Genomic DNA, 12,426 nt, shown 5'->3' with positions numbered 1-12,426 from the left:
ACATGGTAGTTTTATTTCTAACTTCTTGAGGCACCTCCATGGTTTGTGTTCCTGCTAGTAGTGAGTAAGGTCCCCACGTCCCCACGTCCTTGCCACCATTTGTTTTCTTAATCTTAGCACTGGAAAGGCTGACAGAATAGTTGAGTGAGGCCAGCCTGGGACACACAAGACACAAGCAAACAGACAAGTGCATTTAAAGACTGGTGTTTGTTGCTTACTCATGAATGCTGGCTGCTTGTGCCTTACTGTATGAGGTGTGTGCTACCACTGCTTCTGCCTCTGCAGAGGAGTGGGGATGATTTCATATGACGCAGACATTTCTCTCAGTACTCATGTCGGTTCTACTTTTATCTTCATTTCTGTACCCCTTTTTTTAAAAATTGGTAGAGATTTCTTTTCTCCTTTTAAAAGATTTTTTTTTTAAAAAATTATGCATATAGGTGTTTTGCCTGCGTGTATGTCTGTGCACCACATTTGTGCCTGTGAGGCCAGAGTAGGATGCTAGATCCTCTGGAACTGGAGTTTTGTGAGCCACCATGAGGGTCCTAGGAAATGAACCAGGTCCTCTGGGAGATCCGTCAGTTCCTTTAACTGCAGAAGCATCTCTCCAGCCCCATCTTTTTTTTTTTTTTTTTTTTTTTTTTTGTATAGAAGTTTAGAATTTTTATCTACCTAGAGTTGTCAGTCTTTTTATGAGGATATAAGCAACACAACATTAAAAAAAGTTAGTGCCTTGAAAAGTAAAATTTTAAGTTTCAAGTATTGTATGTGACTAAAAATCTGAGAAATCAGCTAAACCATTATTAACTTTAATAGATACTTTAATAAATAGCAGAGCATAACTCTTGATTTGGTTGGTTAATGCTCACATTTAGTCTTTAGTAACTTGATTTTTATTTTAAAAGTAGGATCTCACTGTGTAGCCCCTCAGGTTTGCCATGAACTTGTGTCATGGTTCTCAGCCTCCCCATTTCTGAGATAACAGGTTTTACGTCATGCCTTTAACCTGAACATTTTTTATGGTTCTTTCCCTCCGATCATTGTACTTTCCTTCTCTGTTCTTATTTATTTTTAAAGACTATTTTATGTAGCCCATGCTCATCTTAAACTCATTAAGTTAAGAGTGACCTTAAATTTCTGGTCCTTGTGCCTCTACCCCAGTGTGCTGGCATATAAGCATGTCTCCATGCCTGGGTTTATGAACTGCTAGGGACTGAACACAGCTCATAGGGAAGCACCCCACCAACTGAGCTCCATCAGTAGGTCCTTCGTTACTGCTCTTTTTATCTATCTCTTCAGATATTGGCAGGAAAAAACCTTGAAAAATATTAGAGTTAAATTTTCTTCCACATTTTGCCTTCCCTAGGGTTAATAATGATTTAGCAATTACTGGAAATGACAAGATAATTAGTATATTAACATGTTTTTTATAAAAGTGCAGAGTATTCTCTACAGTAGGAAAATGCTTTATTGGAACTGAAGGATATAAGTTTAAAAGCCTCATAAAATGTGTTTTCTCTTAGATAAGTGATGAAGAGAAGACTCTTCGAGAACAGGACATCATTGCATCCTCGCCAAGCCTAAGTGGGGTTAAGTGGGAATCGGAGTCAGTTTATAAGGTATGTAAACATCTATAAAGCATCATGCTTAGCTTTATCTACATTTTTTTTAAAAAAACTTTATTTATTATGTATACAGTGTTCTTCCTGCATGCCCGAAGAGGGCACTAGATCTCATTACAGATGGTTGTGAGCTGCCAGGTGGTTGCTAGGAATTGAATTCAGAACCTCTGGAAGAGCAGCAAGTGCTCTTAACCTCTGAGCCATCTCTCTAGCCCCCTTTAACTGCATTTTCAACTTACACATTTGGGTAACCCCTTTCACTTCATTGTGTGAATAGATCATGCTCAGGAAACACTCAGTGCTGGGCCACCTTCCATGCAGACATCCTCCTCACCCTTTTGGGGTTCTGGCTACACCCCAGGCCACTCTGTTGAAGGAAAACATTAGGGGCATCGCTTGGGCTCCTGCATGTGCTCTGGGGTTGTCCCCTCTTTTCTATTTGGCTCTAATACTCTTTAAGGGGCTTTGCTAGAAACTCCTGTACTGGTTGGTTTTATGTCAATTTGACACAAGCTAAAGTCATCAGAGAGGAAGGAGCCTCAATTGAGAAAACAAAATGCCTCCCTGAGCTCCAGCTGTAAGGCATTTTCTTAGTGATGAATGGGGAGGGTCTAGCCCATTGAGAATGGTGCTATGCCCGGGCTGATGGTCCTGGGTTTTATAAGAATGCAGGCTGAGTAAGCCATGGAAAACAAGTCAGTAAGCAGCACTTCTTCATGGCCGCTGCATCAGCTCCTGCTTTTAGGTTCCTGCCCTGCTTGAGTTTCTGTCCTGACTTCTTTCAGTGTTGAACAGCAGTATGGAAGTGCAAGCCAAATAAACTGTATGCTCCCCACCTTGCTCTTTGGTCATGGTGTTGTCTCAGTAGTAGAAACCCTGACTAAGACAGCTCCCTTCGCGGGTCTTGGGCTCTTACACACGCTTAGGTTTATGGCCTTGTGTGGTCTCGTTGCATCTGGGAGCTTTTCTATGAGGATGCTTTCCTGAACCTAGTCCAGCATCTTTGCTGGGTCATCTACATTTCTTCTGTCCTCTCAACATAGAGACCTTCTTTATGTGAGCCAGCCAAATAACTTGGGAATAAGTAGTTGTGAAGGGGAAGAGGGAAATTTGAAATTAACTGAAAACTTGGTCTGCCATCTCATAGTTGCCTAAACTACCCACTTCCTTAATTTTATACACAGGTCCCTCCTTCCCCCTTCTTTTTTTGTTTTTGTTTTTTATTTTTGGTTTTGAGGCAGTGTCTCAGCAAGTTGACCAAGTCGGCCTTGCCCAGGCAGGACTTGAATTTGTGATCGTCCTCGCTCAGTCTCCTGAACTGATTGGATTAAAGATTGAATGCACGATGATGTCTTGCCTTCACATTAGCTGTCTCTACCTTTTTCTTTTTACGAGCCATCATCCAGCCTCCTTCCAAACATAGTGTATGAGGATTGGGTCCTTGATTTACAGCACACATAGCCATTGCTGGACCATCACAGAATCTGCTGCTTCTGCCTGGGCATTTTAGTTTGCACTGTGCTTACCACAGTAAGCTAGAGGCCTAGAATGTTACAGAAAAAAACAGCGGGATTATTTAGCTTTTGTCTTCCTTCCTTTCCCCAGGTTTACAGATTTGTTCTCTGAGGTCCAGAGGAATTTATTTCACTCACTAATGCATAAGCCAGTAGTAGACTAGAATAGATTCTAGGCTTGGACTAGAGCTTGCTTCCAAATGCCATCCTCTGCTCGTGCCTGCATTGCACTAAAACCCTTCTTCCCTATGCCTCTGTTGTGTCTTGTGTACCACCTGTTGCAAACCATAGCACACATGATGCCCTGTGGAGCTGTTTGATATTCCACAAGTCTTTTTTCCTGTTCTTAAATAAATTATAAACTCTTTGGGGACAAGAACTATATTGTAGTCATGGAAAGCAGTAAATTTGTCACAAGCTTTCTAGTTAAAAGGCATGTGATCACAGACTGGAGACATATGTGCCCTACCAGAGGACGCAGGTTCAGTTCCCAGAACTCATATTGGATAGCTCACAGTTGCCAATAAGTCCAGCTTCTGGGGATCCAACACCCTGTCTAGACTCTGAACAGTGTACTAACATGTGCTCATATCTATATAAAAACACAACATATACACATAATTTAAAAATAAAATAAAAAGAATTTAAATGACACATGATCTGTTCAGAGTGTGAGGTGTCATCAGATCACCAAACTGGAGCCAGGCAGATTTCAGTGTTGCCCAAGACTAGAGACATTTTCATTGCTTCATTTTCAAAAGAACGAAAAAAATATTTTCCAGGATGATGATTTTCACAGTCATATAAGATCATATGCTGCTTATCTCTTAAATGGTGGGGTAGTTCATAGGACTTAATCTTTGTTTTATTTTAAAATAAATACTTACATTTTTAGGGCAGATATTTAACAGCAAAACTGAAGGGTCATTATTTCAACTTCTTGGTGTTGAGAGAAACTCTTCACATACGCTTCTCCAGTGGAGGAACAGAAGCTTAGATGAACAGATTGGGGATTAGCTTCAATTACAACTAATTTTTAGCACTGGATATTTTTTAAAGATAAAAATTAGAAGAGCATTATTTGACAACAAATTCTGAACCTGTCATGAGGTGACTATAACATGTCTAAGGACTTTGATTTAGAAATTTAAAATTTTGTGGTTTATATTTCAGAAATTTGTAGGTTATAACTAAAAGGAAACATTCTTTTTTGACTCTTTTTTAATTATTGTTACTGTCTTTTGAAACATGTACTCTAGAACATTTTTTTTGGACAGTGTTAATTCTTCCTAAATGTTAACTGTTTGGTTTTAAGGAATACATTTTTTATTCTCTTTTCTTTTTGGAGTTTCTGGAACTAATGGGTTTTGTTTGACTCAATGTTTGAAGTCTCAGGACCTGGTAACAATAGAAACTGATGTGTTTCCCTGTTTCCCTCTGAACCTAGATCCCCTTTGCTGATGCTCTGGACCTGTTCAAAGGAAGGAAGGTCTATTTGGAAGATGGCTTTGCTTATGTGCCACTTAAGGACATTGTGGCCATCATCCTGAACGAGTTCAGAGCCACGCTGTCTAAGGCTCTGGCAGTAAGTGTCCTCTTTTATGTCTTTATTTGACATCAATATAAATACCTGGTGACTGTGTTTTGTGCTCTTTTTACAGAGTAAGTTAATTTAATTTTCATAGTAACATTTTGATTGCCTGTGGTATTGTGTTGTTAATTGTGGAATCCTAGGTTTCTAAAGTGTTAGTTACCACGTATGGTTTTCTTATTGCTTCTTCTAATAGCACTAATGGGTGACTGACTACTAATTATGGCAGCGGCCTCTGTAGGTTATCCATCAAATCATTTCTGCTTGGAGATGGACTTTATATGTGGTCCTTAAAAGCAATTTGCCGTTGGTGGAAATAACTCCTAGATTTCTGTTGTGAATTGCTATATTTCTATCAGTAGAGGGCATTGTAGAAGCAAATTTTGGTTTTCTTATTTTGTGGTTTTGGAAGTTGAAACCTAGGGCCTCGGCTTGCTCGGGAGTCATCTACTGCTGGCCTGTGTGCCATCAGCCCTAGGAGAACGTGTTTATATTTAAGTACTGAAAGCAGTGATAGACTACTGCTGAGTAAAAAGCCCAGAATTATGTGGCATTCGAAGAGCTGTGTTGAATAAATGACAGTATATTTAGTTTGTTGAAATCTTACTTCAGAGTGATGACACTTGACTTTTAACTAGGTCAGTTTCTTTTATGCATTTTTTGCTCTTAATGTGGAAGAGCACTTCAGAGTCGAAGGGTGATCATGAAGCTGTAAAGACAATTGTGTAAGCATGTGGTCAACTTTCCTTTTGAGATGAAATTGTAGTGTTTCTGGTACAAATAATTCTTATTATTGCCTCTCTAGGGTCACTTAAGCATGCATCATTCAGTTATTTGGGAAGGCTAAAATATCTACTATTTTTATTTGGTGAGGCAGTTTATGGAAACACCTAACTGGTTTTCCATGAAAATCTGTATGTGTGTGTGGGGTGTGGTGTTAATGATGGAACCAAGGGCCTGTGTATGTGCTAACACATTGTCTACTCCTGAATTATACTCTCAGGTCTGAGTAGGTATTTAGCTGTTAATATTCTTTCTTCATCTAATTCCATGCTATATTATAAGTCTTTATTATGGTTAATACTCTTAGATTGTTTCCCTGTGATTTACTTTGTCCCACAATGTGTTTAAGACTAAGAATAGTGACTCCACCACTATGGACCTATTTGTTTACTGGTTGGCATTTTCTTTGTTCTGTGGTTCTTGTTCCAACCAGTTCTCTGTTTTGGAAGCATTTCTTTGTGTGAAATAGGCACATTCTTTTCAGGACAGTAGACAGCAGTGAATGCTGTCCACTAATGCTCCTGTTCTTCATAGTCAAAGAGCCATCACCATGCGTTTCTGAAAGCTTTGGGGATGTTGGTACCAACCTTGAGGCAGTTGAGGCTCCTTCCTCAATTCTGTTTCTAGTCACAGAAAGCCTCCTGATACTTCCCTGCTTCAGAGATTGTAGGACATGCTACATTTTACTCCAGCTCCCCAGTTGCTGGTCACAGAAACAAATCTATGGTATCTTAAACAATAATGGAGTGTGTTAGTCCATAAATTCAAGAAGTCCAGAAGTTGTCTGAGCTACACAAGTGTCCTCATTAGTGTTCCAGCTGTTTCTCTGCAGTTGTCTTCCCCAAACGCATGTGCATATGCTTTGTCCTTGGTTTGGCTTCTCTCACAGTAGCAGAAGTGGGTCAGACATCATTTCTCTTGTAACATACCATCCACACAAACTTCTTTTTGTGTCCTTGAATTCTGTTCTTTGTCTTAGTATTTATTATGCTTGAAATGGCTTAAGGCACAAGCTGTATCACTTCCTTATGGCTGCTTTGTCAAAGTACTATAGAATGAGGTCTCAGAAGAAACATTCATTGTCTCCTGATTACAGAGAGTTCATCTCTGAACTGTTGGGGAAGGGCTGCATCAGCTTCCAAGACACAAGGTTAGTGCAATCTGCTGAACAGGCACTGGTTGCAAACTTAGGAACACACAGAATTCTGTCTTTACTCCTGTGTCTTCAGATTCCTCCATTTTCTACTCAGAGAATAGGGAGAAAAAGTAAAATCTTGTGAAAATCTGCCATATGGTCTTCTTTCCACATTGTATCATCAGGAAGATAAATAGCAAATCCATACCTAACACTTTGAACTGTGTGGAAGACAAATGTCCAGCAAGTGCTCCCCACAAATTTATGAAATGAATGGGTAAAAGACTGTAAAATGTATTTAAGCTTTGTAAAACACTAGCCAGAATTAGCTCTGAAACACTAGCAGGGTTTCTTGGCTTGCCTCCGCAGTTCCTCGCCTCTGCTTTCTATAAGATTGATCTTGCATTTCTGTTGAGGATATCACAATTTGGGAACATGTAGAGTGTCTTGATCCCATGAACCATCAAACAAAGTGTCAGAATCACAGATTTAGGCTAGGCAATTCTTTTGGCAATGATAATTGGCTAAGTATATAATATAGCTTGGATAATGACCCCCAGATTTTGATGTTTTGAAACTGTAACTGGCACTCCCTCACAATGTGAATATTTTTGGAAATGGGGCCACTGCAGACACAGTAGAGCAGGGGGCCTTAATCCAGTATAACTGGTATTATTATAAAAAGTAGAAATTTGGGACACCTCTGGGTAGTTCTGTGTGAAGATGTTGTATTGTCACACATCAAATACCAATAACTTGGAGAGATGTGAAAGGCCCTTCCCCAACAGTTCAGGGGTGAGCAGTCCTACTTGCACCTCAGTCCCAAACATGCAATACAAAGAATGTACAAAGAATGTGCTGTTACCACTCCTGGTGACCCATCCCTGATGAGGAAGTGCAAGATTACAGAAGCTGAAATGTCTGAGAAAGAATTTAAAGTCTTATTGTTCAAAAGAATTAACCATCACTTAGAAGAGAGATGAATCAATTAGGGAAATTTATCCATGACCTTGACAAGGTAGTCTCCCAAATGAACAGAATAGTTAATGAATTGGGAGTTGAAAGTTCAAAATATGGAGGGTCCATTTAGCAAGCAAGGAGTTTGAAACTTAGAAGGAGATACTCAGATAAAAACCACAAGAGACAGCCCTGGATGGGTAGGCACGCCATTCAGAGTGAGTATTTATTTAGTGGGTTATGGAAGGAAAGGGAAGAGGGGTGGGGAGACAGGAGAGGAGACTGTAATCACAGGGGAGGGAAGGGTAGGGAGTGGGCAGGGCTTGTCTCTTAAAGGGAAAGGACAGACCATTACGTGGAGATCAGAGTCAGGACATATATAAGGAAAAAATTAAGGCATAATTCCTAAAAATGGATAATATTTCCAAGGAGTCTGGAGCATATTCAAGAGGCCAAGCTTGTACTGATGGTGTAGAAGAAGGAGGAGGTAAAGCCGAGTGGAATGGACAGACTGGTGAAACCACAGGAGAAGACCTCAGAACTGGGTGGAAACAGGCTTTCAAGCACATGCCCAGAGAAGAAACTCTCCATGACATATTGTAGTCAGGGTGTCAAAATTACAAAGTAAAGAAACAATCCTCCAAGTAGGAGAAAAACACCAACTTATATTCAAAGGCAGAAATATCCGAATTGCCCCAGGCTTTTCATCTGCAAGTGTAAAAGACAGAAAGAATGAGATGCTTCTGGCTCTGAAAGTAAACACCTGTGAATCAAAAATGTTACATACTGCAAAGCTGTCTTTCAAAATTGATGGAGAAATAAAAGAATTTCAAGGCAAACGCAAATAAAAGGAACTCGTGACAACCATGCCATCACTGCAGTAAGGTCTTAGTAGAATATTCATAGGGAGGAAGACGGCGTAGCTACAGATAAACAAGCTAGATTTGGGGAAACTGCGTATCAGACACAGCAACTCAGTAAACCCTTAAAACTAACATGGGAACAGGCAAAGAAATAAGAAAAACCCAGCAAAATAGAACGTCACTTGTTTTAATCAGAGTTTGTATTGCTGTGATAAAACATCATGACTAAAAGCAACTTGGTGAGGAAAGGGTTTGTTTTGCTTACACTCTGTCTGCATTACAGCCCATCACTGAAGGGAGTCAGGGCAGGAACTGCAGGCAGGAACCTGGAAGCAGGAACTGAAACAGGCCATGGAGGAGAGTTGCTTACTGACTTGCTTACATGACTTGCTCAGCCTGCTTTCTTACAGAACCCAGTACCACCATCCAGGGGCAGTGCCACCCATAGTGAATTTGTTCCTCTCATATCAATCATCAGTCAAGAGACTGCACCACAGACTTACAGGCCAATCTGATGGAGCATTTTCTCAGTTGAGATTCCTGCCTCCTAAATGACTAGTTTGTATTGTTGATATAGAACTAGCCTGCACAATTCAATTTCTTTAAAACACCCAAAGTCTTTTTCAAAGTTCAAAGTTTCTCTAAGGTTTTCAAAGTCTCTCTAAAATATACACACTCTTTAAGATGGTCAAAGTCCCTGTACAGTTCTAATTATATAAAATTTCAAACTGTGGCATCCTGTTATATAAAAAAACACTTCTACACTTTGTTCCTCCAAGTGGGAAGAACCAGTGTACTGTTAGTTTCATTGAACAGTGCACAGCTCACTGTCAGACTCTGTGGCTCATGATTGCCCTTATTCCAGAGGGCTTGGCGCAGGAACTTCTCCAGCTTCGCCATCCACGGCACAACTCTTGAGTGCTCTATGGCTTCACCAGCCCTAGGTTCCAGACTCCTCCCACAGTCCTCCTCAACATGGTCAGGCTATCACAGCAACACCCAACTCCTTGACCAGTTTCTGTTTTCAGGTCTCAGTTACTGTGAAAAAACACTACGACCATAAGCAACTTGGAGAGGAAAGAGTTTATTTTGCTTATAATTCCATATAACAGTCTACCTTTGAAGGCTATTAGGGCAGGAACTCCAGGAAGGAACCTGTACACAGGAACTGAAACAAACCACAGGGAATGCTACTTGCTGGCTTACTCTTTGGCTTGCTGAGCTGGCCTTCCTATAGCACCCGGGACCACCTGTCTAGGGGTGGCACCACTCTTAGTGAACTGGGCCCTCCCACATCAATCATTTGTCAACAAAATGCACCACAGACTTGTTCACAGGCCAGTCTGGTGGGCCATTTTCTTAATCGAGATTCCCTTTTCTAAAGTGATTCTATTTTGTGTCAAACTGACATACAACTAGCTAGCACAGTAAAATAAATTTATAGGGGATAGCACTCTTTTCTATAATAACCTTAAATGTAAGTGGCTTCAACCCACTGTAGAAAGATGCAAACTCAGAGCTGGATAACAAAAAAAGGCCCGACTATGTGCTGTCTCCAAGAAAAGCACGGAACCAGGAAAGGCTGGTCAGTGCGGCTGTTTTACTCTCTGATCTTCAGGCAAGCTTTATTAAAATACATATGAAATATCACTACATTATATTTTCTTAGCAACACATGGAGCCTTCTAAATTTATCTCATCATAAGGTACAAATCAAATCTCAAAAATACAAAAAATTGAGATAGTCTATGTCTTCTATTAGAACATCATGCACTATGACTAGAAATTAACATTAAGAGAAACAACAGAAACTATAAAGTACTTGGAGACTAAACAGCAAACCTTTGAATGAATCCAAGAAATGAGAGAGAAAATGAAAACATTTCCAGAGACAAATGATAATGAAAATACATCCTGTTAGAACCTGCATGCTGCCAAGACGGTCCTGAGAAGAAAGTTTATAGCAATGAGTTTTCATGTTAAAAAGATTTGAGAAATACCAAATAAATAACCCAATTAATGCACCGCAAGACTCTCCAGAAACAAGCAGATGGCCCTATGCGCAGTAGATGCCGAGAAATGATGATTAGAGAAGAAACTGAGTAGAAGAGAACCTACACAAAGTCAGCCAAAGAAAGTGCTGGTTCTTTGAAAAAGTTAAGACAGACAGTCCTTAACTAACTGACAAAGAAAGAGGAGGAAGACACGAATTGATCAAATTCGAGATCAAAAGGGTGCCGTTACTGCTGAACTGAATGGATTTCAGAATGTCATTAGAAATTACTATGAAATTAATAATCTGAAAAACTGGATAACCCAGAATAGAAGAATTTTCCAAAGCATATCGTCTGCCAAAATTAATCCCTGAAGGTATAAAGAACTGAAGCAGTGAAATTGAAACTTTTAACAAAGAGTCCACTCCAAGAAAAACCCAAGACAAGATGGATTCACTGCTGAATTCTATCAAACTGTCAAGGAAAAACTCATACCGAATGGTTTTTATTATTACATTCAACTAAAGTATCATATTCACTAGTGTACAGTGGTAGCCATTATAAGATGGGAATTAAAAATGGGTATGAGAAGAATAGAAGTAGATGGTAGTCATTTCCTTTGCCATTTTAGTAGGTCATCTTGTATATGCCTTCTTTGGAATCATTACTGGAGAATGCTGGTGTTATTGCTGGGAAGGTGTTTGCAGCAGGGATGTACAACAGAAGTATTTGGGGGGAGAAAAGATTTTGGTGTTGGGTGTGTTAAACATGTAATTATCGGGCAGTGATAAATTTGGTTTGAAGTATGTATGTATACATGTATTATATATACATATTGTATATATCCTCTATACTATATATTAATTAGTCATTATGCTGACACCATTGAATAACAACTAAAACTTAGCAAAAATATTTCTAGGTTTCTGATTCATTAAGTTCACTCATTGGAAAACCAGTAAATGCATTTTAAAGTTCTTTAAAATCCTAGAGTGCTCCGCACACGAGATGTTCATTTAAAGGGGTAGACGTCTGTGAAAAATAGTATTTTAGGAAGTTTTACTTTTTCTTTTGATTTTATTCTACAGTGCTTTACACAGTTTATATTTTGTCATGGAAATTGATAGGGAGAACTTTGATGATTCACTCCTATCTGGTCTTTTTTGGTTTCCAGAAAATGTTATAGCTGGTATTGTGAGTGTGAGAGGGTTTTAGAATTGTATGGTACCATCTGTGTATGGTCTTGGTCTTTTTCTTCAGATGTTAGAATACAACTGCTTAATAGAGACCGTCTCAGATCAGTCTACTATAACCAGTTATCGTGTAGAGCGTGGGAAGAACTGTAAGCATGTTTGTTTGTTCTGGGGGTGTCTGGTGAGGGCCTGCTTCTGGATTGGTGTCTGGTGATTATCTTGTTGTTTTCTCAGACGGTGTGTGTAGGGAGAGAGAAAGGACATGCTCTTGTGTCTTTTTTTATAGGGGTTCATGAAGTCTTTCTTTATGACCTAATTGTTTTCCAAATGCCAGCAAATCATTGTCTTATTTACTTTGGGTTCTAGGGCTTAGCAGAATGCTGCCTCCTCCTTTTAACATACATGAGTGTAGTATTAGTTTCTTTTTTTCATATAACTTTTTTAAACTGAATCTTTGGGTATTTCATATCAAGTACCCCAATCCCACTCATTTCCTAGTCCCTCCATATCTGCCCCCATCCTTGTAACCTCCCCCAAAAGCTAATTTAAAACAAAAAACAACCCCAATCCCCCAAACAAGCAAACAAAACCAAAACCAAAAACAACCCCAAAACCAAAAACCAAAAGCATCTTGTTGACCCCTTGGTCAATGCCTGCTCCTCTATTAACCACAGTGCTCTGTGCACGAACCGTTCCACTCCTCTGTGTTCCCTGCATCTCCATCATGTATCTGTCGTAGTGGTATTTGAATTTGGTTTGTTATGCAATATAACT

The 12,426-nt window shown here is 39.6% G+C and overlaps 1 protein-coding gene across 1 annotated transcript in view; it reads left to right on the top strand.

Annotated features, from left to right (window-relative positions):
* The window catches only part of Prim2 (DNA primase subunit 2), a 199,669-nt gene that overhangs the window by 33,152 nt on the left and 154,091 nt on the right, over nucleotides 1-12,426 (top strand). Inside the window, exons 6-7 of the mRNA XM_038343089.1 lie at nucleotides 1,524-1,619; nucleotides 4,584-4,721. Of these exons, the coding sequence (XP_038199017.1) occupies nucleotides 1,524-1,619; nucleotides 4,584-4,721 (234 nt within the window). The remainder of the gene's footprint in view (nucleotides 1-1,523; nucleotides 1,620-4,583; nucleotides 4,722-12,426) is intronic.

Source organism: Arvicola amphibius, chromosome 9 (assembly GCF_903992535.2).
Source record: "Arvicola amphibius chromosome 9, mArvAmp1.2, whole genome shotgun sequence".
NCBI lineage: Eukaryota > Metazoa > Chordata > Mammalia > Rodentia > Cricetidae > Arvicola > Arvicola amphibius.
Note: the sequence above shows the minus strand (reverse complement) of the source record. Positions and strands in the feature narration are given on the sequence as shown.